This window comes from Sus scrofa, chromosome 8, assembly GCF_000003025.6.
Source record: "Sus scrofa isolate TJ Tabasco breed Duroc chromosome 8, Sscrofa11.1, whole genome shotgun sequence".
In the NCBI taxonomy this organism is placed as follows: Eukaryota; Metazoa; Chordata; class Mammalia; order Artiodactyla; family Suidae; genus Sus; species Sus scrofa.
In genome coordinates, this window is record NC_010450.4 from 104,604,200 (window position 1) to 104,627,817 (window position 23,618).

General features: G+C 38.4%; 2 protein-coding genes across 4 annotated transcripts in view; one reads left to right on the top strand and one right to left on the bottom strand.

Annotated features, from left to right (window-relative positions):
• MYOZ2 (myozenin 2) overlaps positions 1-5,168 on the bottom strand; it is a 30,426-nt gene extending 25,258 nt beyond the window's left edge. Inside the window, 2 exon segments of one of the 3 annotated variants that reach the window (NM_001044593.1) lie at positions 4,364-4,456; positions 4,997-5,111. In NM_001044593.1, the coding sequence (NP_001038058.1) occupies positions 4,364-4,439 (76 nt within the window). In that variant the 5' untranslated portion in view covers positions 4,440-4,456; positions 4,997-5,111. 3 annotated transcript variants of the gene reach the window in all.
• The window catches only part of SEC24D (SEC24 homolog D, COPII coat complex component), a 444,678-nt gene that overhangs the window by 43,477 nt on the left and 377,583 nt on the right, over positions 1-23,618 (top strand). The gene's annotated exons all lie outside the window — the stretch shown is intronic.

The following is a 23,618-nucleotide window of genomic DNA, read 5'->3' on the forward strand; positions in this document are numbered from 1 at the left end:
ACTCTTTATAGGATGTACAGCTAGGGCATATTAGAGTGAAAAAGACAAAAAAAAAATCTAGGATAATGGAATATGGCATGAATTAAACATTATAATTTCAACTTTGGTATAAACTAGAATTTAGCCTAGTTCTCTGCTGCTACTTTGCTAGAGGGCCTTATTAGAGGTTTAGAAATCTATGGCATGTTTAGAAAATCCATAATTTTACAGCATATTATGGCACACCAATTTTCAAAATAGAACATGCTTTTTCTTGGGGTTATGAAAATGCTAATAGGAAATTTTAAATCAAAGAAAACTAACAAACTTGTACATTAAGCCCAAGGTTAAGTTCTTTTTCTCCCCCAAACTTTTTACATTTGATTTGTAATGTTTAAGACCTTCGTGGCATCCTCATTTTTATATTGATGACTTGATTAATTGCAATTTAAGATATGCTTATACAGGAAAAGTAAAAGGGGTTCTCATATAACCTTTCATCTGAAAGTTGAGCTGTTATACTCTGTGCTTTTCACAGTGCCCCTGCAATTTATGTCTATATTAACATTGCCTTTATTATTGGTAGAGAAATTCAAATATACTGATGTTTGACTTCAGCTCATTACTTAATATATTAGAATCATGAAGTTTTAGAATTAGGTGTCTCAACTACTCCAACCTCTTCATTTTTAGGTGAGGAATCTAATGTCTGGTCTGGAACCCAGGGCTCCTGGTACCATATCAGCAACAGCACTCCATTTAGAAGCTGGCTTCCTGTTTTCAGACCACAAGCTAAACTCTTTTCCTGAAATTGCAAAAACAATCTACTCAATCTTCTGTGTGCTGGGAAAAGCTGTTTACCAGTCATGGGGGGGAAAAAAAAAAAAAACAGACGCGAAAAACATACCAAAAAAAGCCCTTACAGAGCCCAGGTAAGAAAACTGTAGGGTAACTGATACAGCTGTGATTCTCCCCATTTCTGAAGCTCTTTTTCTAATCTGTCAGCAGTATCTGTGCCTAAGATCAGGGGACAGCATACTCCTAGTTCTTACATTATTTTAATTCCAGTTCCTTTTCCTCACCATTTCTGGACAGAGGCCAGTTGCTCTAGAGTACCTCTCCTCCTGGAGTTCTCGTCATGGCTCAGTGGTTAATGAATCTGACTAGGAACTGTGAGGTTGTGGGTTCGATCCCTGGCCTCTCTCAGTGGGTTAAGGATCCGGTGTTACCATGAGCTGTGGTGTTGGTCGCAGACACAGCTCAGATCTCATGTTGCTGTGGCTCTGGCATAGGCCGGCAGAACCTCCATATGCTGTGGGTGCAGCCCTAGAAAAGATAAAAAGACCAAAAAAAAAAAAAAATAGAGTATCTCTCCTTCTGTTCTCATTCTCCTTCTCTTTCTGTGTTGACTTATTACTTCCTATTCTCTTTTTCTTTCTCTGCTTCCTTCAGTATTCAAGCAACATGATCACCACTGGAGAATATGTGCAGATTCAGGAGTAGATAGCATAAGGCTGGTGAGCATAGAAACATTATCAGCTGTCTTTTCTTACCTCCGCAATTAACCCAGGTACAGATAATGGCAAGATATTTTTGTTTTTGTCTTTTATAATAGCACTTGTTAGATGGTGGCAACACAGCTGATATTTCTGTTTAAAGCTTATGTATGGGTTTCGTAACAAAATAGTGGCACAATAGTAACACAAGACAGCTTATACCATCAGCTCTAACACTTCTAATATTAATGTTGATGACCATAATGATGATCATCATGATATGACCATGAGATGGTCAACTGAAAGTGTACGGTCTTAGTGTAAAGGGAGACTTTTGTTGAATACTTAGTAAGAGTGTAGTATATTTGCTTCTGGTACATACTTTGATACCAAATCGTAATGAATCATGAGTGAACAATTTGGGGTTAGTAGAAGCTGGAAGTTTTTACTCATGCTACCCAGTTCTATATATTTTAATCAATATGAATAGGATTTCTCAGTAATTCTTTGAGATTATTTCTCCTTCAAATTCAGTGAGTGCTCTGATATAAAACTCTCCATTTTGATTCTTACATTTTCCTACTGATTCACTTCAAGGCTCTCCAGCTCTCTCCCCATAGTAAGAACTGGACTGAACTTCTAGCTCATGTTTAGAAGACAACTCATTTAGCCATCTCATTGTCACATTTCATTCTCCTTTAGGCTAAATGCTTTTGAAAAGTGATATAAAAAATAAATGAATTACAATACTGAAAAAAAATACTGATGCACAAGGGGAGAAGGGGGTGGGAAAAGAACTTTCTACAGTGTCTCTGTTCATTTTTATAAAGGACAATCCAGTCCAAATTTTTTAATTTAGTCTTAGTGTTAAGATTGAAACAGTTGTATGATTTATGATTTATCCTAAATCATCCAAATTTACTGGTGTGAATTGTTTGAAAGTTTGGCAAATTATTCTCAAAAAGGTTTCTTTGAAGCCCACATTTCATTTCTGCCTCCTTAGAAAAAAATGATACTCCCCTAGCTCCAGATCTCTAAATTAAGTCATATACAAAGAGTAAAGTTCCATATAAGATCACAGGAAATAAACGAGGGAAATTATTTAAACTTCTTCCTAAAGTACTACAGCTATTTTTTCTGCGATGAGTTAAGAAAGAGTCTGTGATTATCCCTGTGTTATCTGGAGTACTTGACCTCCAAACAAAGGCAGAGCATGTGACTCCACTTAAGGAACTGGAAATCTACCCATGACTTGGGAGTGAGGGCTTCAGCAGACTTTACATGGCCAGAACCTGCTGGTGTTGAGATGGTAGTTTTGAGAATTCTTTGCCCCCCCTTGTATTTTTTCATTATATTTTATAACATAGAAAAAGATACTCTTATAGGCCTGTGTCAGGAATAAGAGAGTAGACTCTAACACATGATTTTAACTGGGAATACATTAAAACAATGAATTGATTTATGATTATGATGCAATTAGAAAATAACTTATCCCAAGCCTAGTTTAAAGGTAAATAATTTACTCTCAAACTCAAGTGACTATCTGATTTTTGCCTCATTGATCGAAGAAATTATTAAAACAATTTCAAGTAAACTAGTTGAAGCAGGAAATAAAAAGAAGCATAAAAGTTTAAAAGAAGTGTGAGTTTGGAAACCTTCAATTTGTACAAATTTGGTTCTGGGTCTAATTCAGAATTATTCTCACTTTTTTCCTAACTATTTTGACATCATAATAAAACATGGGACTAGGTTGAATCCAGTGTAGTGATTTCGTATTACATAAAATAGAGAACAAAACTAAACAACAGAACGTGTTAAATATGACTACATTGTGGGGAGGAGGGGAACATTTTACATTCGCTTTATTGTAGGTGAAATATGAAAATCCTATACTTATGCCTGTTCCCAGCTGCCTTCACCAGATCTCATTGCTCTAGATGTCAGTATTGTTGAGGAAAAAGGTTACTTTCCTTGTCAATAGAAGGGAAATAAAGAGGTGCCCTAAAACTCCACAAATATATTCCAGAATGGCTCAAATAAGCCCTTAAAAGGATATGGATATTCTACTTATTAACTTTTCAAATTGATGCTATCCTTTGCTCATGAACAAAGTTGAATTTCCTTTATAACAATCAAAATGCAATTTATAAAGTATACTTTCTAGAGTTTTTTTGTGAGAATGTAAAGAAAATGAGAGTAAAATTTACGTTAAAAATTTTTTTGAGTTTTATGCTTTTTTTTTTTTTTTTTTTTGGCCAGATCCATAGCATGTGGAAATTCCTGGGCCAGGTATCAAACCCAAGCCAGAGGAGCAACAACACTGAATCCTTAACTGCTAGGTCACTAAAGAATTCCTAGAAATTATAAATAGAAGTAGATTTCTACACAAGATATCTTGGTAAATCAACAATTAAATATGAAGACTTCTTTCAGGGTTAAAGCAGTTCACAATAAATATGGATTCCAAATAACAGCTTTTTTTTTTTTAAAGGATGCCAAAACAGAATTTTGAATGATTTTTTTAATTTAAAGGAAAAAAATCAAGATAGATTATGTGGTATGGACAATGAAGATAAGATTATATGAGACCTGTTGAAAAAAAATCTGAAAGTTGTGATATTAACTTATAATGCAAAAGGCAAGCTGAACAAAATGTACATCAGCTGTCAGATTGCTTCATTCCTTTAGAGCAGTTGTTCATCTGAAAATAGCTTTCAAATGAAAAAGGATGACTACAAAAGGATTAGTTACCATAGGCTTTTCTACACCCTCTAGAACTCCAGGTTTGTTGTGACAGAATAGCAAGAATTTAAAGGAAGTAAACTGTAGACTATTAAATAACATCAGGGAGGATCTATATTACTGCTCTCAAGGATTTTTATTGATACCGTTTCCATGGATTTCCTTCATGATGGCTGATGCTTGCTGTTTCCTCTGCTTCACCATGGTATTATGTGATAGCATGATTTTTTTGTTGTTCCCTGTTAAAAACAAAGGAACATTATTGAGGCAATGTGAAGGACTCATTTGGAGTGTTTTATAATCATCCTTTTGAAAGAGAGCATCTTTGTTCTTTATTAAGAGTTTATTATTACTTTCTCCTGAAAGACTTTAATACGCATTCCTTGTCTGGTGACAGAGCATGCTATTCATTGACAGGCAATGTCACAGTGAACAGAGGATGATTCTCAGAGTTTCAGGCCCAGTCCTATCTACATGCTAGTACAATGATTATCAGGCAATGAGAAACAATGAAAGAGCTGGCCTCCTTTCCCCTCCCTCTTTCTTTCCATAGCTTAATCTGTCATTATTTCAAAACTGGCTTTCATTTGGCCATCAATTCTAGCAAGCTATAAGAATGAAGAGGGATACCAGATTAAATCAGAAGTCTTCAGTGGCAGCATTTTAACATTGGCATCAACTGCTGTCCTTTAAAGCAAAGAATGCCCATTAATGAGTCACAACTCTGAACTTCCTTGGACAACTGGCCAGTAAAACATTTTAGGAAAGAGTATACTCACCTTGCTCTTAGATGGTGCTTTTCAGGTAGGATGAATCCCAATTTGTGGAGGAAAGACTGGAGATGGAATATGGATGGCGCTTAGGCCTGATGGTTTTTATCCTTGAGCTTGGGACGGCATGGTCCCTAGCTCTGACTCAAACTGGGGATTGAGCCTTTCTGAAAAGGCTGGCATCCAGCTGACATCAACTGACTATATATAGCTCCAAATACTTTAGCTACTCATATCTTCCTGGCAAAAGGGAGGAACCAAGAAAGATTAGGTTCTCTCCATTGTGTTTCTAGTTTGTGAGATGGTTGAATGAACATACAGAAAATTTTTATGGGGCATCTTCTGTTTGAAGAGATAACTAGCGAAAAGGGATTTTTAAAATGTAGCTCTTACACCACCTGTTAATTGAAGTGGCAAAAGACACATAAGTGAATTAGAACAGAATGAGACGAAAATGAAAATATTGACAATAGTATCTATGGAGTTTTAAGAAGAAAGAAAGCAATATGGGGTAAATTAATAGTTCTGTCCCTTAAACAAGATTGAGAACCTACACTAAGTTCAGAAAAATGGGTGCTATTTGAATGGCAAAGTAGGGGAGTATTTTTTAATGGGCATTAGAGGCTGAGCCTTGAGGCTCTCTGAATAAAAACTTAGGCTCATAGTTGGGTCATAAGTCTTTGTGAAGAGACCCTGTAGAAGACAGTGCTTACAGAATTGACCAAACTCTGCAAGGTCTGGAGTCGAGGATTCCTGTTTGGGAGATAGGATAAAAGGTTGGGAAGGTAGGGCACGTTGGCCTCTTTGCTGGTCTTTGAACACAGAAGCATGTGCCCTCCCATATCTAGGCTTTTGCTTTTATTATTTCCCACTTCCTGGAACATGCTCTCCCATACCACTTGGCCTGCTCATGCATTCAGGACCCCCCTATTGCATTCAGGGCTCTCAAGCATTCAGAACTCTCCCTGTTGATTAGTTGAAATTCTGATTATTCATAAAGTTCTTCTCCACTCACTCTGTCTAAAATATCACATGGTGTCACACTCTAGTCCCTTACTGTGCTTTGTTTTTAAAATATTTTTGTATTATTTAAGACTAAAAAAAACAAAAATAAACAAATGGGACCTAATCAAACTTAAAAGTTTCTGCACAGCAAAGGAAACCCTAAACAAAACAAAAAGACAACCCACAGAATGGGAGAAAATCTTTGCAAATGAAGCAACCAACAAGGGATTAATCTCCAAAATTTATAAACACCTCCTACAGCTTAATACCAAAAAAAACCCAAAAAACCCCATCAAAAAATGGGCAGAAGATCTAAACAGACAGTTCTCCAAAGAAGACATACGGTGGCCAAAAAACACATGAAAAGATGTTCAACATCACTCATTATTAGAGACATGCAAATCAAAACCATGATGATGTACCACCTTACACCAGCCAGAATGGCCATCATCAAAAAGTCTACAAACAATACGGGCTGGAGAGGGTGTGGAGAAAAAGGAACACTACTACAGTGTTGGTGGGAATGTAAATTGGTGAAACCACTACAGAATGGTGCAACCAGTATGGAGATCCTCAGAAAACTAAAAACAGAATGACCATTCGATCCAGCAATCCCACTCCTGGGCATCTATCCAGAGAAAACCATGACTAGAAAAGACACATGTACTCCAATGTTCATTGCAGCACTATACGTGATAGCCAAGACATGGAAACAACCTAAATGTCCATTGACAGAGGAGTGGATAAAGAAGGTTGCGGTACATATACACAATGGAATATCACTCAGTCATTAAATAGAAAGGAATAACGGCATTTGCAGCAACATGGATGGACCTAGAAATTATCGTGCTAAGTGAAGTCAGCCATACAATGAGACACCAGCATCAAATGCTGTCACTGACATGTGGAATCTGAAAAAAGGACACAATGAACTTCTTTGCAGAACAGATACTGACTCGCAGACATTGAAAAACTTAGGGTCTCTAGAGGAGACAGGTTGGGAGGTGGGAGGATGCACTGGGGGTTTCGGATGGAAATGCTGTAAAATTGTTTGTGATGATTGTTGTACACCTATAAATGTAATAAAATTCATTAAGTAATTTTAAAAAACCAAAAAGCTATCAGAGATACATATAAATGAGCTTAAAAAAAAAGACAAAATAATTTTATGTAGAATTTAGAAACAAAAACAAATTATTACATTCTTCAAAACTTTAAAAATTTTTAAAATAGTCTCTTTTCATTTTAGAAACCAAAATCAACATAACAATTATAGTCTGCTGAGGACACCATTTCATTCTGTAAAACTATATATAACACAAAACTGGAAAAATATAAATGTGACCATACAGGAAAATAGTCTTTCTGAATATATTTTCAGTTTTTACTGATTAATGCAGTTGACTGTTCTAGGTTCTAAATTCTTTCATGTTGTAGGAATAAAGTAGTAAAAAGAAAAATTAACACTTACTAAACTTTTATTAAGTATCAAGAATTTCTAAAATTGGAATTCTCCTATGGTGCAGTGGGTTAAGTATCTGGCATTGTCACTGTAGCGGCTTGAGTTGCTACAATCCCTGGACTGGGAACTTCTACGGGCCATGGGCATGGCCAACAAAAAAAAAAGAATTTCCAAAATTGTTACATGTAAAATGTCCGTGGTTCTGTGTGGTAGGTACTGTAACCTCCATTTTACAGATGGGAAAACTAAGACTTTGAGAGATTTGAGTAATAGCATACTAGAGTAAATGCTAAAGCCAGGAATAAAGAAGCAATTGAGAGATCGTAAGAGGGAATTTAAATTCATTGGCTTGGCAAAATGTTTCTCATTGGTACCTAATTAATAACTTCAATATAAATGTTTATTTAGAAGCAACTGCAATAGGTTAGTTTAAACCTACTGTTTACTACCTTGAACTGCCAATCCTCTGAACAGGCACCTATTTCAGTCTCCTACAAAACAACTTCTCCCTTAAGTAGGCACCATCTTCTTATATTCAAGTGACTGTTCATTTATTACAATTCTGTTTCCTCCCAAGTGTTTGATATAACAGAAGAAGATTTCCAAACTCATGACAAACCTTAAATGCATTATACAATTAATCTCCAACCCATATCTTTATTCATCCATCTAATGAATACTGAATGTCTACCAATATACTAGCCACAATTCTTGCTGCTGAAGATATAAAGCTTAAGTTCCTATAAGGTTCATATTTTAACAGGTAGATGACTGAAATGTTCTGTTGGCAAAAAGTGAGAGTTGTCACCTAGTAACCATTAATTTTTCTGTCAGTAAGTTAATCTCTGAATTTAACTGGGCACATGGCCACCCAGAAAAAAATCTACATTTCCAAACCTCTCTTGAGCTGTGTATGGCTATGTAACTAAGTTCTGCCAAAAGGATGTAAACAAAAGAGGTCTGAGCAATATCAGGACTGTTCTAAAGGAGACCTTCACTACTTTTTCTTTTTCCTGCCATCTTTCTCATTAATTTTTCTTTTTCCTGCTGACTGAATAAGAGCAGGCTGACTAGAGCTAGGGCAGCCTTTTAGGCCTAAGGGTCTGCATTTTAGGGACAATGGATCAAAAATTAGAGGTGACTCAGCCCCTGATGATTATATCAATCACACCAAACCTAATTATTTATCTCTGGATTAAGTTTATTTGTGAGAAAAACAGACTTCCATCCTTTTGAAATTTCTATTTTTAGGGTTTTCTGTCACTCCCATTTGACTTTAGCCTTTTTTTTTTTTCCAGATGAAATAGACTATATTTTATTATTATTATTTTTTTATTACTCAAATGAATTTATCACATCTGTAGTTGTACAGTGACCGTAACAATCTAATTTCACAGGGTTTCCATCCCACAGCCCAAGCACATCCCCCCAACCCCCAAACTCTCTCCTCTAGAGACCCTAAGTTTTTCAATGTCTGCGAGTCAGTATCTGTTCTGCAAAGAAGTTCATTGTGTCCTTTTTTCAGATTCCACATGTCAGTGACAGCATTTGATGCTGGTGTCTCATTGTATGGCTGACTTCACTTAGCACGATAATTTCTAGGTCCATCCATGTTGCTGCAAATGCCGTTATTCCTTTCTATTTAATGACTGAGTGATATTCCATTGTGTATATGTACCGCAACCTTCTTTATCCACTCCTCTGTCAATGGACATTTAGGTTGTTTCCATGTCTTGGCTATCACGTATAGTGCTGCAATGAACATTGGAGTACATGTGTCTTTTCTAGTCATGGTTTTCTCTGGATAGATGCCCAGGAGTGGGATTGCTGGATCGAATGGTCATTCTGTTTTTAGTTTTCTGAGGATCTCCATACTGGTTGCACCATTCTGTAGTGGTTTCACCAATTTACATTCCCACCAACACTGTAGTAGTGTTCCTTTTTCTCCACACCCTCTCCAGCCCGTATTGTTTGTAGACTTTTTGATGATGGCCATTCTGGCTGGTGTAAGGTGGTACATCATCATGGTTTTGATTTGCATGTCTCTAATAATGAGTGATGTTGAACATCTTTTCATGTGTTTTTTGGCCACCGTATGTCTTCTTTGGAGAACTGTCTGTTTAGATCTTCTGCCCATTTTTTGATGGGGTTTTTTGGGTTTTTTTTGGTATTAAGCTGTAGGAGGTGTTTATAAATTTTGGAGATTAATCCCTTGTTGGTTGCTTCATTTGCAAAGATTTTCTCCCATTCTGTGGGTTGTCTTTTTGTTTTGTTTAGGGTTTCCTTTGCTGTGCAGAAACTTTTTTTTTTGTCTTTTCTAGGGCCGCACCCATGGCATTTAGAGGTTCCCAGGCTAGGGGTCTAATCAGAGCTATAGCCACTGGCCTACACCACAGCCACAGCAACGCCAGATCTGAGCCACGTCTGTGACCAATACCACAGCTCATGGTGATGCTGGATCCTTAACCCACTGAGCGAGGCCAGGGGTTGAACCTGAAACCTCATGGTTCCTAGTCGGATTTGTTAACCACTGAGCCATGATGGGAACTCCTGTGCAGAAACTTTTAAGCTTAATTAAGTCCCATTTGTTTATTTTAGTTTTTATTGTCATGACTCCAAGAGGTGGATCTGAGAAGATGTTGCTGTCATTTAAGTCAGAGCGTGTTTGGCCTATGTTTTCCTCTAGGAGTTTGATAGTGTCTAGTCTTATATTTAGGTCTTTAATCCATTTTGAGTTTATTTTTGTGTGTGATATTAGAGAGTGTTCTAATTTTATTCTATTACATGTGGCTATCCAGTTTTCCAAGCACCACTTATTGAAGGAGCTCTCTTTTCTCCATTGGATAGTCTTGCCTCCTTTGTCGTGGATTAGTTGACTGTAGGTGCATGGGTTTAATTCTGGACTTTCTATCCTGTTCCACTGATCTGTATTTCTGTCTTTGTGCCAGTACCATATGGTTTTGATGACTGTAGCTTTGTAGTATAGCCTGAAGTCAGGGGGCCTGATTCCTCCAGCTCCATTTTTCTTTCTCAGGATGACTTTGGATTGCATAGAACCTGTAGATTGCCTTGAGTAGTATAGTCATTCTGGTAACATTGACTCTTCCAATCCAAGAGCATGGTATGTCTTTCCATCTGTATGTGTCATCTTTGATTTCCTTCATCAGTGTCTTATAGTTTTCAGAGTACAGGTCTCTTGTCTCTTTAGGTAGGTTTATTCCTAAGTATTTTATTCTTTTTGATTTGGTGGTAAATGGGATTGCTTCCCTAATGTCTCTTTCTGATCTTTCATTGTAGCTTTTTAGTTTTTGTGTTACTATTTGTTCTGAAAAGGAGAAAGAATTAGTCACTGCTATTGTAGTTTTAAGACAATATATACTACCCATTTGCTTCATGACACAATGGCTAAATTTTAAAAAGAACTTTAATGGTTATTATATAGCATTTCGGATGGTCCATTCTATAAACTAATACATTTGAATGTTAAATAAAGCCACAGGTAATATATTTGTTTCATCTGCACAGAGGTCTGGCTCTAGATAAAACTTCTCTCAAATTTGTCATATTGCAAATTTGTCTGCAGCTCCCACCCTCCCACCCCTAAGACCTAGGACTGCCCACCTCCCTGCATCCCCCACAACACACATACACACTGGACTCCTACCCCTATGGTCTTAGTACCTACATGGTCCTACTAATCATTCTTGTCCTTGAAGCATCTCCCCAACCTCAGTGTAAAGAGAGGAGTACTTGATTTTCCCCTCAGGGCCCTAAGTATTTTAAATTAACTGGTGCTAAAGATAATGATAGGATCTTTTCTTGCAGGCAAAGTAATGGGATTCTAATGGTAGTACTTGATGCCCAATGAAGTTAGTGCTTTTGGCAGAGCTTTTCAACACTCCTATGACCAAATTATTTCCATTTCTGGGCCTGCCACAGTTGCATTTCCATCTCTTTTACCATTTGCTAAAGAGAAAAAAAGATTAAGCTGAATTTTACTGCCAATGTACTACCTAACAAAAATCCACACCATGAGAACCTATGAAAGGCAACTTTATTCAGCTGGTAGTAAACATGCGCCCTTTAGCCAAGTGGTAAACAAAGTCTACATTCATCTTCCTCTGACTGAGCACTTGTTTTTTAATTTTCTATTTTTCCTTGAACCATTTTCAGTCTACATTAAGTGGCTGTGGGAAGAAGATTAGGACAAGATCCAGGGGGCCTGTGATGTAGGGACTGACTGTCTGCTAGGTGGACAGATAACATGTTACCATTACTGAGGCTCAGTTCTGGATTAATGCACTCAGAACCCAGATAGGGCAGCTGCCAGGCTGAATGACAAATCTGAGAGAATGATCAGTTCTTTACCAGCCTTCAGGGCCTCAGATAAGGTGGTAACCCTGGGAGGAAAGAATCTGTTGGAAAAGATAACAAATATGTAAAAACTCGCAGGTGGTGAGGCTGTTTTTGGTTTGTGCAAAGATCCCTATGCATTCTCCTTAACAGTTAACTGGCTTGCCATGACTTGCATGGTTTCTGTTTGCCTATATTGAGGTGCATCTGGTTTAAAATTCATCTCCTTGGCAGCTCATAGCAAAGGCAGAATAATTATAAGCAGAGGTGTGGTGATTATCCTACTGGCCAAAGCGAGACTGTGTAAGACAGATAGAGGCCTGAGGGCACCAACTAATAGTAAGAGGAACTATTAGAGCCATTATTTAGTTATGTTTGCTAGGCTTTGCCTTTGTTTTGCAGATGAGGAAATCAGCGTTCTGAGAGATTCAGTAAAATCTCCCATGCAACCTACTTGTAAATTACAGAGATGAATTTAAAAGTTGTTTCTCTCTGTTTTTGTCTTTTTACTGTATTGTGCAGGAATCTCTAACTTCCTGATCTCTGAATATCTCTGTATTGATATCTTCGTGACAAAAATAAAGAAACAGCGATGAGAATTGTCAGAATAATTATTTCAATGTGCTCTTATTGATTCCCTTTGGAATTTAGCATCCCAACACTGAATTTATTTTGGCTGAGGTGCTTTTTACTTATTAAACATTTATTGCTCTTTCCCAATTCATGTTTTTCTGGTTTGCAACCTTCTAGAGCTCCTCATGGTGTCTATTCTCAGGGTGCTTTCCTTTCCTTCAGCTGTGCAAATACTAATGTTATTAAAGTGCTGAACATAAACAATGGAAACATGCCCATTTGCTGTGCAGATCTCTCCTTCCTTTCCTGGCCCATGTACCACACATACAAGCAGACTTACCACCTTTACTGCCAAAAATAAGGATCAAATCCAACTCCATCAAAATAATCCATTTATAGGCAAGCCCAGTGTTTTACTTGTTTTCTTCTGAAATTTATTTTATCTAAGCATTTCCTTTTATGCTCTTGAATTAAGCCTTAAGTAAAGTGAGGAGAAAAGAAGTAAACAGAGCCTGATGACCAGCTTGTCAAGGACAGAAGTTAATGTAATAGTGCTGGAACTTGGAAAGAAGGAAAGTTTCATGTACAGGAATATTAAGAAAAAAGTTGCCAAAGAAAACCTGCGAATCATTTTTTTCCTTTGCTTGCATAATCCCAGCATTCATCCAGAACTTTGTCACATTTCCTTTCCCAATTCTAGCCAGCCTGTATTTTTCCTATAGTCTACAGAAGCAGTTTCTTTGACAATTTTCTCACCTGCAAGGAGTTACCTCTGCTTTTATATATAAATTTAGCATGAAGTAATTAAAGGTCATTAAAGAAAACATCAGTTTTTTTTAAGAATGCATAGTCAAGAAATTTAGTGACAAAATCTGGGCTTCACAGTTGTGTATCATATGCTAGAGTCTCAGAAGCATGGCTAAAAATTAAGGACAGTCATAGTATCAGTCTCATAAGGCTGTGGCATGGCATAGTGCTTACAATGCCTGACATATCTTAAGTGTGTAATAAATGTTAGCCATTATTATTATTATTATCATAAAAAGTAAGTTTAACTTTAGAATAAACATGTGAAAGGATGACAATCAAATATGTTAAGTCATCTTAAAAAAATAATGGCTTAATTCCTATTTGCAGACGAGGCATAAAGAGTTTGTCACATGTTGAAGGTTACTCTATTAGAAAAAGTAGAATAGTTCCTTAACTGAGACAGATATGAATATGAATTGAGCTGTGGAATTAATACACATAAATAAAGCATGTATTTTTCAGAAGAGGGATTGCTAAGAAATAAAGCAGTCAGAAACAAACAGTGAAGGGTGTGGAGTACTTCATAAGTATATATCCTGTATAGGAGTGATTTATCAGTGTATCAGAACCTAATGTCATTAACAAAATCTGAATTGTCCGAGTAACTTTACTTATTCTGATTCAGTGCTCCCATGCAGACTTCCACTAATCTATTGGTTTCCCATGTAATTTGCCTGAAACCTAACCCACCTACTACTTTTTCTCATAAATGTGACACATTTTAGCAGTGAAAAATTAAGTGTGTCTTAAATGTTTGTTGAATGAGTGAGTGAACGAAAGGACGAAAATTCAGGAGAGCAAAGTTCAAGAGAAAAGAAAATTTTAAGGCATTGTCAAATTCTCCGCAGAGATTACAGAGGATGACATATGAGAAAACGTCATTGGATTTAGCAAGAAGTAGGTCATTGGCAAAATTTAGGGACACCTCAGTGTGGTAGTAACAGAACCTAAATAGAAGGGATTTAAGGCAAGAATGAGTGGATGGGAAGTTTGCAGCTGCAAATGAAAACTATTTATTTAAAAGAATTGTTAGTAAACTAAATGTGAGAAAGAGTTCAGTTGCTAAAAGGAAAGCAAGTTGTGTGTGTGTGTGTGTGTGTGTGTGTGTGTGTGGCTTTTCAAAGAGAAACAAACCTGCTTGGAGATAACAGAGAAACAAATATTGATGGGTAAAACAATAAAACTGATAATTTGAGATTAAGGGTGGTTCTATTTATGGTAGGTTTAAGTCTATGATGGTTGATCATTGGAGACGAATCCTGGAAGGAGGGAAGAATTATGTGCCATGCAAGCTTAAAAAGGAAATGTTCATGGAGGTGATAGAGTTACAATTTCCTTAGTTCCTGTCTTGCTGTAGCAAAGCATTGGAACAGTGGACGTTTTAAAAATTTATTAAAGCAAAAGTACATTTACAGAGAGAGACTGAGAACTCACGTGCTCACGGGTTAAAAAGAGAGCCTGACTCACTCTGCAATTGTTTCTATACCACATAATGAGGATCTGAGTGGAGACCCAATTTCTCCTGCTGTGCACAAGGGCTGAGTGTTGTTTGATCTCTGTATGGGACACATTTGATCCAAATGGTTTTGGGCAGGGCAGCTAATTTACGTGGGGAACAGGTTATATAGAGGTGGGGTGAGGAAAGAGTGACATTCCTGCCCTACCAGGCTCTTCAAGGTGGGGGAAGGGGCATTACAAAGAGATATGTGGCTTTTGAAGGAGACTTGAAGCCTATAACAGAGGTTTAGCATCCCAACCAGGTGGTGCCATCAGGAGGCCTTCTAGCATGCTATCACCAGAGTAAATTTGCTAGGGACCAGGTACTAAGCAGGTCCAGACATGCCAACTTCCCAATTTCATTAGTCTTAGGCTGTGCCCCATCGGTTCACTGGAATTACTTTTGAGACAGTCGTAAGTAATGTGGAAGATCCTAACCTATCTCTTGGCCTTCTTAGTTGTATACCAAATTGCAACTAGAACCCCCATTTTGGTGTCCCACAAATATTTCAAAATTAACATGCCACAAACTGGGCTTACCATCCTTTTATATGAGCTCCTCATCTGAATTCCCAATATTAGACACTATACTCATCATTTCCTATCCATTAGACAAAGTCTAGAATCATCTTAGAATCCTCTTTCTTCCTTTTCCCTCTTATAATCTAATCAAGCTCTTAAGTCATTTTTAGTCTGGGGGAATAGAGGTCTACCTCAACTCCACCCCTCTTACCCAAAGAGAGAGAGGAGATGATAATCTGATTGTTGGCTCCCAAGACACAGATCTAGTTAGGCTGAGTGGTGACTGTAATGAAAGTGTGTTGAGAGGATATACAACTAGGTGTTGTTTCATTCTTTTCTCTCTATTCCAAGCAAGCAGCCAAAGTTGTAAGCAACTGTAGTCCTAATCTTTTCGACCTTCTCTCCTGTTTTTAATTGCATATGACTAGTAAGAGTATATTAAAGCTATGTCTAGGCTTTTAGGCCTCTGCCCATGTTCATTGTTTGGAACTTAAAAGTTTTGTTAACAGCAGTTTTTTCCTACACCTGATGAATTCCCTTATTTGGTAAGTCTTTAGTGATTTTTCTATGGTCTCCGTCTACACATATTTCTACCTCCTTAAAACCTTCTCTGACCTTCCCTTCCCAAGGAAAGTTTGTGCTTGCTCTTGGACTACCTGCTCTTCTGGGCTTGTGTTGTGTTATGTTTATATGTATAATACATCTATTATTATAGTCAATATCTTTTTTCTGACAAGTCTCTAATTTTTTAATTCCTAGTAGACTGAATCACTTTGTAACTCCAGTGCTTAATGTAGTGCTGGCATATGGTAAGCATGTGGAGAATATTTGCTGGATGGCACAGCATAACGCTTCGTATGTAGCAGGAGTGTAATGTATGCTAGTTCCTTTCACCCTCATTAGCTTTACCATCTCTTCTCTATTCTTACCTCCTGATTCCATGAAATGCAGTTGTGGGTCAAAAAGTGATATTGCTTAGGGAACTTTTAGCTCCCTTATTTTGTATCAAAGTTCTTGAAGCCAAAATAGTATGTGCATGTTGCAGACTTGACCTCATCACATCTCAAATAAATACCTACATCTTAAATTAGAGAAATGCATCAATATTACCTTTTTCTTGAAAGGCTTGCTTTCCTGATTCCAAAAGACCATATAATCCTGGTTTTCCTCCTCTGTTCCTTCTTAGTTTATTCACTCAACAAATATTTATTGAGCAACCTTCATATATTAGTTACTATTTTAGGCACTGAGTAGTGAACAAAATTTTTTAAATTCTTCATGCTGCTTATCTTCTAGTGGAAGAAATATGCATCAGGCAAGGTAAACAAGTAAAGCATATTGTATGTTAGATAATGATAAGTATAAAGAAAAACAATAGGGAGTTCCCATCATGGCTCAGTGGTTAACAAATCTGACCAGGGATCACTCAGTGGGTTAAGGATCTAGCCTTGCCGTGAGCTGTGGTGTAGGTCGCAGAAGCGGCTCGGATCTGGCGTTGCTGTGGCTCTGGCATAGGCTGGCCGCTACAGCTCCGATTAGACCCCTAGCCTGGGAACCTCCATATGCCATGGGTGTGGCCCTAAAAAGACAAAAGACAAAATAAAGAAAACAAAAAAGAAAAACAGTAAAGCAGGGTGGGCAGCATTTTGGGGTACAGATAGTGATTTTAGATGGAATGACTGAGGAAGACCTAATTGAAAAGGTGACATTCAAGTAAAGATCTGATAGGAGATGCAGGAGGAAGCCAGGAAGATATATTAGGAAAAGAACATCCCAGCAAGAAGAAGCAAGTACAAAGGCCCTGAGGTGGTAACATGTCTAGCATATTTAAGAAAAGTGAACATGCTAATGTGACTAGGACAAAGCAAGGAAGAGAGAAGTTATGAGATTGATTAGAGATAATGTAGGCCTCATCAGCTATCATAAGGATTTTAATTTTGCTCTAGGATAGGAAGCTCCCCCCCCACCCCAGGATAGGAACTCCTTTATGATATAACATGACTGAAGCTCTAATAGAACCACTCTGCTTGCTCTGTGGAGAACAGAGCACAGCAGAACAAGGACAGACCACTTAGGAAGGCTGTTGCAATAATTTAAGCAAGAGATGGTGGTGGCTTGGTCCAGGGTGGGGAGCAGTGTAGGTAATGAGAAATGTTCAAATCTAGATATATTTTGAAAGAGAAGCAATAGAGTTTGCAGATGAACTTAATATCAGACATGAGAGGGAGAAATGACTAAATTTGGGGACGTGAGCAATGGGAAGAATAGAGTTTCCATCCTGAGATTTGGAAGGCTGAAAGGATTGGGTTTTGGGGAGAATGTCAAAAGCACAAAATTGGAAATGTTAATTTTGGGATGTCTATTAGACATCCAAGTGAAGATGTGAAGTAGCTATTCACTACTCACATCTCTAATCACTACTCATGATACATGAGCTTGAATTTCAAGATAGAAGTTTGGGATAGAAATATAAATTTGAAATTTGTTAGCACTTTTATGGTATTTAAAGCCTTGAGGAGTTCCTGTCATGAGCAGCAGAAACGAATCCTGCTAGGAACTATGAGGTTGAGTGTTTGATCCCTGGCCTTGCTCAGTGGGTTAAGTATCCGGTGTTTCTCTGAGCTGTGGTGTAGGTCACAGATGTGGCCCAGATCTGGCATTGCTGTGGCTGTGATGTAGGCCAGCAGTCACAGCTCCCCTTCAGCGCCTAGCCTGGGAACCTCCATGCCACAAGTGCGGCCTTAGAAAAAACAAAAGCCTTGAGACTGGATGGGATCCTCTTTGCCGGTTCCTATTCAGCAGCCTAAGTCTTACTGCTGAGATGCTATAGCATTCTTCTTTTTTCTGCCTTTACTCACTCATCCTGATGCCGGAAAGATGTTACCAGAGTCCAGGTTCTTGTTCACCGTAGTCAAAGAATGAACTCCGCAAACACACAGGCAGCAAGCAAGCAAAGTTTTTATTACAGAAAAGCAAATAACTCCCAGGGCTGCTGGGAGGGGGGAGGAAAGCCCCGCTCTCTATTGTCCTGTAGGGGTTTATATCCCTTAAAGATGGGGGGTACCAACGTGGGGTCCAGAAAGATGTGGTTTTTTTCCTTTGGCCTTGCCCAGTTACCTATATCAGTCCTTATCCAGTAGGGGGTTTAGGGGTGGAAATGTCCTGTAAGTCTCATGGTTTCTTTGCCCATTTCTTCCCATAAACTGAGTCACAGGGGATTAGGGATTAAAGTCAATCTGGGCCTTGGTGCAGCTCCCTATAGTAAACAAGGCCTGTGGGGATGTTATTCCCTGGAGCCCTTAAACCACAAATGTTTATCAATACCAAAAAATGCATTGAAGTCCATGCTCCTACAGTGACTACCTGAGTTAATATTCTGGCTCAATCCCTTGTTCTTTCCTCTTTTTCTCTTACTCCTTATCAAATGTGGTTAGCAAATCTTGGGTATATTTGGATTTTGAAGGTTTCAGAATAAATTCAGAAACTAAACCCTTCTTACCCCATCTCCACTATTACCACTCTTATCCATTTCTCTTGCCTAGATTATAGCAACAACCTCAAAACAAATCTGTTTCTGAAACCATGCCTCAGAGACTCATTCCTGATGACTTACAGGAATTCTTGAGCTTATCTTGCAGAGCCACAGATAGGGGAACAGCTTCTTAAAACCCCTCAGCTTGTAAACTACCTTCACTGATTAAACTCACTTTAGTTATTGTTTTCTTTTTTTCTTCTCTTCAACTGGATATTTTCCCAGCTTCACATAGCCTAGTTATTTTATAGGAACTTAGGGTTAGCTTTTGTCCAGTGCGAGCTAGCTAAGACCGATTAGACCATGGACCCTAAAACTGAGCCTGTGCAGGTGTCTGATAAATGACCTTTAGATGTCAGAGGGCCAGAAAACTCATTCTTGGATCATGCTAAGAACCCTTGATTTTTGCATATGCAGGAGCATGTAACCCAGGTGATTACCTCACCTTTTTAACCCTACCTCTAATCATCTTTCCCCAGGCCTAAGACCACCCTGCTTCTCCCATAACTATTCCACCACCCTTGCCTTCAAGAAGGAGGAATTTAGGCTTGTTATCCTGTCCTCACTTGGCTACACTGTGAATAAACTCTCAGCTGCAGACCTCTGCATCTCAGCATTTGGCTTGCTGCCTATGGGGCAGGCAGACCTGGTTCAGTAACATTTTCACATGTAGTTCACTTAGGTCTGTTCTTGAACTTTTCAAAAATTAAATCAAATTTTGCTCCTCAAAATGCTTCAAAAGTTCCTCTCTTAGAGTAAAATCCAGTCCCAAGAATGGCCTAAAAATATCTTTCCCAATCATGTTATCTGATATCTCACTGACCACACCCCTTATTCTCTCTCTTATTCTTGTGGAGCTAGACCTCATGTTTTCTTTTGTTTCAAACATCCAGGTTGTTGCCTCTGAGAGGAATTCTTTGCTTCAGATGTCCATATGGCTCTGTCCCAAATCACTTTGGGCCTTTATTTAACACCACTTTCTTAGTGAATCATTCCTTGTCTACCCTATTAAAAAATACACCACCTCCTCCCCTGGAATTCTCAATCCTCTCAGATTTATTTTTCTCCATGATACTAATCACTGTCTTCCATATTTATGTAAAGACCATGAAGGCATGAATTATGATCTGTTTTGTTCTCTGCTGTATTCCTAGCATAGGAATAGTGTCTGACACATTGTTGGCACTTAAAAAATATACTTTAATAAATGGATGAATGAAATAAACATACAATGTAAGCAAAAACATTCCGCTAAACATACAATGTAAGCAAAAACATTCCGCTTGCTATGTGAACTTTGTTTCAAATTAGTCTGGGGAGTTCCCGTCGTGGCGCAGTGGTTAACGAATCCGAGTAGGAACCATGAGGTTGCGGGTTCGGTCCCTGCCCTTGCTCAGTGGGTTAACGATCCGGCGTTGCCGTGAGCTGTGGTGTAGGTTGCAGACGCGGCTCGGATCCTGCGTTGCTGTGGCTCTGGCGTAGGCCGGTGGCTACAGCTCCGATTCAACCCCTAGCCTGGGAACCTCCATATGCCGCGGGAGCAGCCCAAGAAATAGCAACAACAACAACAACAACAACAACAACAACAACAACAAAAAAAAAAGACAAAAAGACAAATAAATAAATAAATAAATAAATAAATAAAGACAAATTAGTCTGGACCCTCTTTCCTCAGAATCCACTCTAGGTTCCTAAATGAAATGCTGAAACACTCACAGATGTGCTGGGGGGTCAAGAATTATAACGGAGTGCTTCTTTAGGTCATACCAATGGCAGACATTTATTAAAACAAATAAAATATGGTTCCTGTTTTTGAGAAATTCATAGTCCAGTCGAGAAAGCTGTGTACAATGTGACTTGCACAAAATGAACAAATGTTAAACCTCCTCTTTGTATGTTAATCCCTAAAGAATTTTTTGCACCTAAGGCAGCAGAGTTGCAAATTTGAAGAAGCTGGGCAGATTTATTTCATTTACATTAAAAAGGGGGAGGAGTGTCTCAAGAAAGTTTTTCTTCTGTTGAAGAATGGCCAGATTAGAAAGGAAGGGATTGGGTAGTGATAGTAAGAAGGAAGGCATATCAAGTAATAATTGTGGGCTGAGATCTTGGCAGTAGGGTGCATGGAGGGGAATGAAAAGAAGAATTTCGGAACAACTTCCATAAGAATAAGAAACCTACTTGGCAGAGAGAAGTTTTTAGATTTTTATGAGTCAAGTAAAGAAACTCTCCTTTCTTTCTTCTAGAATATTCTAGTTTTTTGTTTGTTTTTGCATTTTAGGGCCACACCTGTGGCATATGGAAGTTCCCAGGCTAGGGGTAAAATTGGAGCTACAGCTGCCAGCCTACGCCATAGCCATAGCAATGCAGGATCTGAGCCACGCCTTCAACCTACGCCACAGCTCATGGCAACACCGGATCCTTAACCCACTGAGCAAAGCCAGGTATCAAACCTGCAGTCTCATGGTTCCTAGTCAGATTTGTTTCTTGAACAAGCTTAGAGAACTTGAATCTTTTATAATGGGCAGTAAATAAGAATGCTCTTTGTTCCACAGAAAGAGACTATACCTTCTAAGGCCATTAGTCCAGACAAGTTATATCCCCAACAAGTTAGTCCAGAACAAAAGCAGTCAATGTCTCTTCTTTTAGTTTTTAAAGTATTCTCTTATTTTAAAAATCTCTTCTATATCTTCAGTATTCCCCCTTTCCATTCCTAATATTGTTGATTTTACCTCACCTCTTTTTCCCTGGATCAACTTTTCTAGGGGTTTGTTAGTCTTTTCAAAGACCAACATTTCATTTTGTAGCTCATCTATTACATATTTTTTTCTATTTCCTTAATTTCTATGTTTTTTTGCTCTTCCATTTTTGGGGGAGTTTATTTATTATATAATTCCAGTATCTAAAAAATTTTATTATACTCTCCTTTTTATTGAGTTACCATAATTGTGTTTAAAAATTTGTGAATAGAGAGGATTATTTTTAGCTCTTATTTTATGTTAAATATCTGTGTTCTCATAATTAACTATCAGCTGCAACAAACAATTCCAAATCTCAAAGGGCTTAACACAGTATCATGATTTCTTACTCATTTGAAGTCCAGCTTGAATGTTTCCGTATATGACACAAAAAACAAGCTTCTTCCCTTTTAGATTGCCGACATTCTCAACAGGCAGCTCCATATGCTTTTGAAGGAGAAGAAGCAAGAATGTGGAAGATTACACAGGGTATTCTGTGTTCAGCTGACAACAAATGCAACACTTCTGCTCATATTACAGAGGACAAAGCTAAGCCTCCTAAATTTATGATGGGCTGGAAAATGGAGTCTCTTATGTCCAAATAAGATAGGAAAATCAGAATCCCTGCCATAATTTCTAGTGTAATTATATTATGATCAGGAAATGTATTCTGTATGATACTAATTCTTTAGAAATTTTGAGACGTGGTGATTTTTGTAAATGTTCTGTGTTTGAAAGTCATATATTTTCTAATTACTGAATGCAGGCTTCTATGTACATCAATGAAATCAAAATTTGTTAATTTTATTTATTTTTTTTTTTGCATTGGGTTTTAGCGATTTTATTTTGATGCATGAATTACAAGGTCTGAACAAGCTTCCATAAGAAATGGCGTCTCCTCAAAATCAGACACATACATTGAAATGAACCATAGGGGTGGACGTCTCTCAGGAGGAAAAGGATGGCAGTTGATGAAGAAACATCTCTTAAGTCTATTGATCCCCAAATTATGGATTTCAGTTCACAGTACATTTGGAGATGACGATAGGAAGGACTTGTTTTGAACAAGGGAGGTTGTACAACTGTCTTGTCTGAGTCCCGTGTCCAAACATTCAGCTCATTTTTTTTTTTTTTGCTTTTTAGGGCTGTACCTGCAGCATATGGAAGTTCCCAAGCTAGGGTTCGAATTGGAGCTGCAACTGCCAGCCTACACCAGAGCCACAGCAATGCCAGATCCAAGCTGCATCTTCGATCTACACCACAGCTCACGGCAATGCCAGATCCCAGACCTGAGTGAGTCCACGGATGGAACTTGTGTTTTCATGAATACTAGTCGGGTTCATTGCTGCTGCACCACAACAGGAACTCTGAATTTAGCTCAGTTGAATCATTTTCCAATGACATCCAACTCTTCCACCCTTGAGTTGTCTCAGTTAAATGAGAAACTGTCAACTCTCAAGATGGATACCTTTCTGATGTTCTAGGAGAGATTCTTTGTGGAGAGCCAGGACCTGTTTTCTCTCTGCCCAGAGGGATTCACCAAGAGGCACGTTTTCACCCAAACTGCTTTGGTAAATAATTGTGTCAATCTAGACACGGTTGGGACCACACAATCACCTCTCAAAGAAATATCCATCTTTGAAGAGTGTCAAGCTAGCTTGGTGAAATAGTAATGAGAAGAGAGCACACACTGCAAACAAGCTCATCCTCTGCTTGGCCAGCCGCCAAAGGGAAGAATCAGCAAAGTGTCCTTCACACAATCAAGGAGAAATGAAACAACGTGCCATGTGATCAGAAGCCAAGGACCTGCCAGGGGGCTTCTGCCATGTTTTGAATCCACACCCAGAGAGCAGAGCAGAGGAGGGCTCACACAATTCTAGAGGGGTGTTCCTCTGCCTGCATGCAAGCTGAGCCCTCAGGAACCCTCCGCTCTGGGTCGGAGGATGGAGGAGACAGCAGCCAGCTAACTTCAGTGGCTCCGGGCAAAGCTGATGGGAGGTGGCCCCCGCAAAGGTGGTCATGGGAAGCCTGGCAAGCTGTTAATTTTATTGTTCAAATTATTTGCCTTCTTATTGGTTTTTCTTTTTTCTAGCCACCTACCATAATCATTTTATTGTATATTAAACAGTACAAGCCCACCTA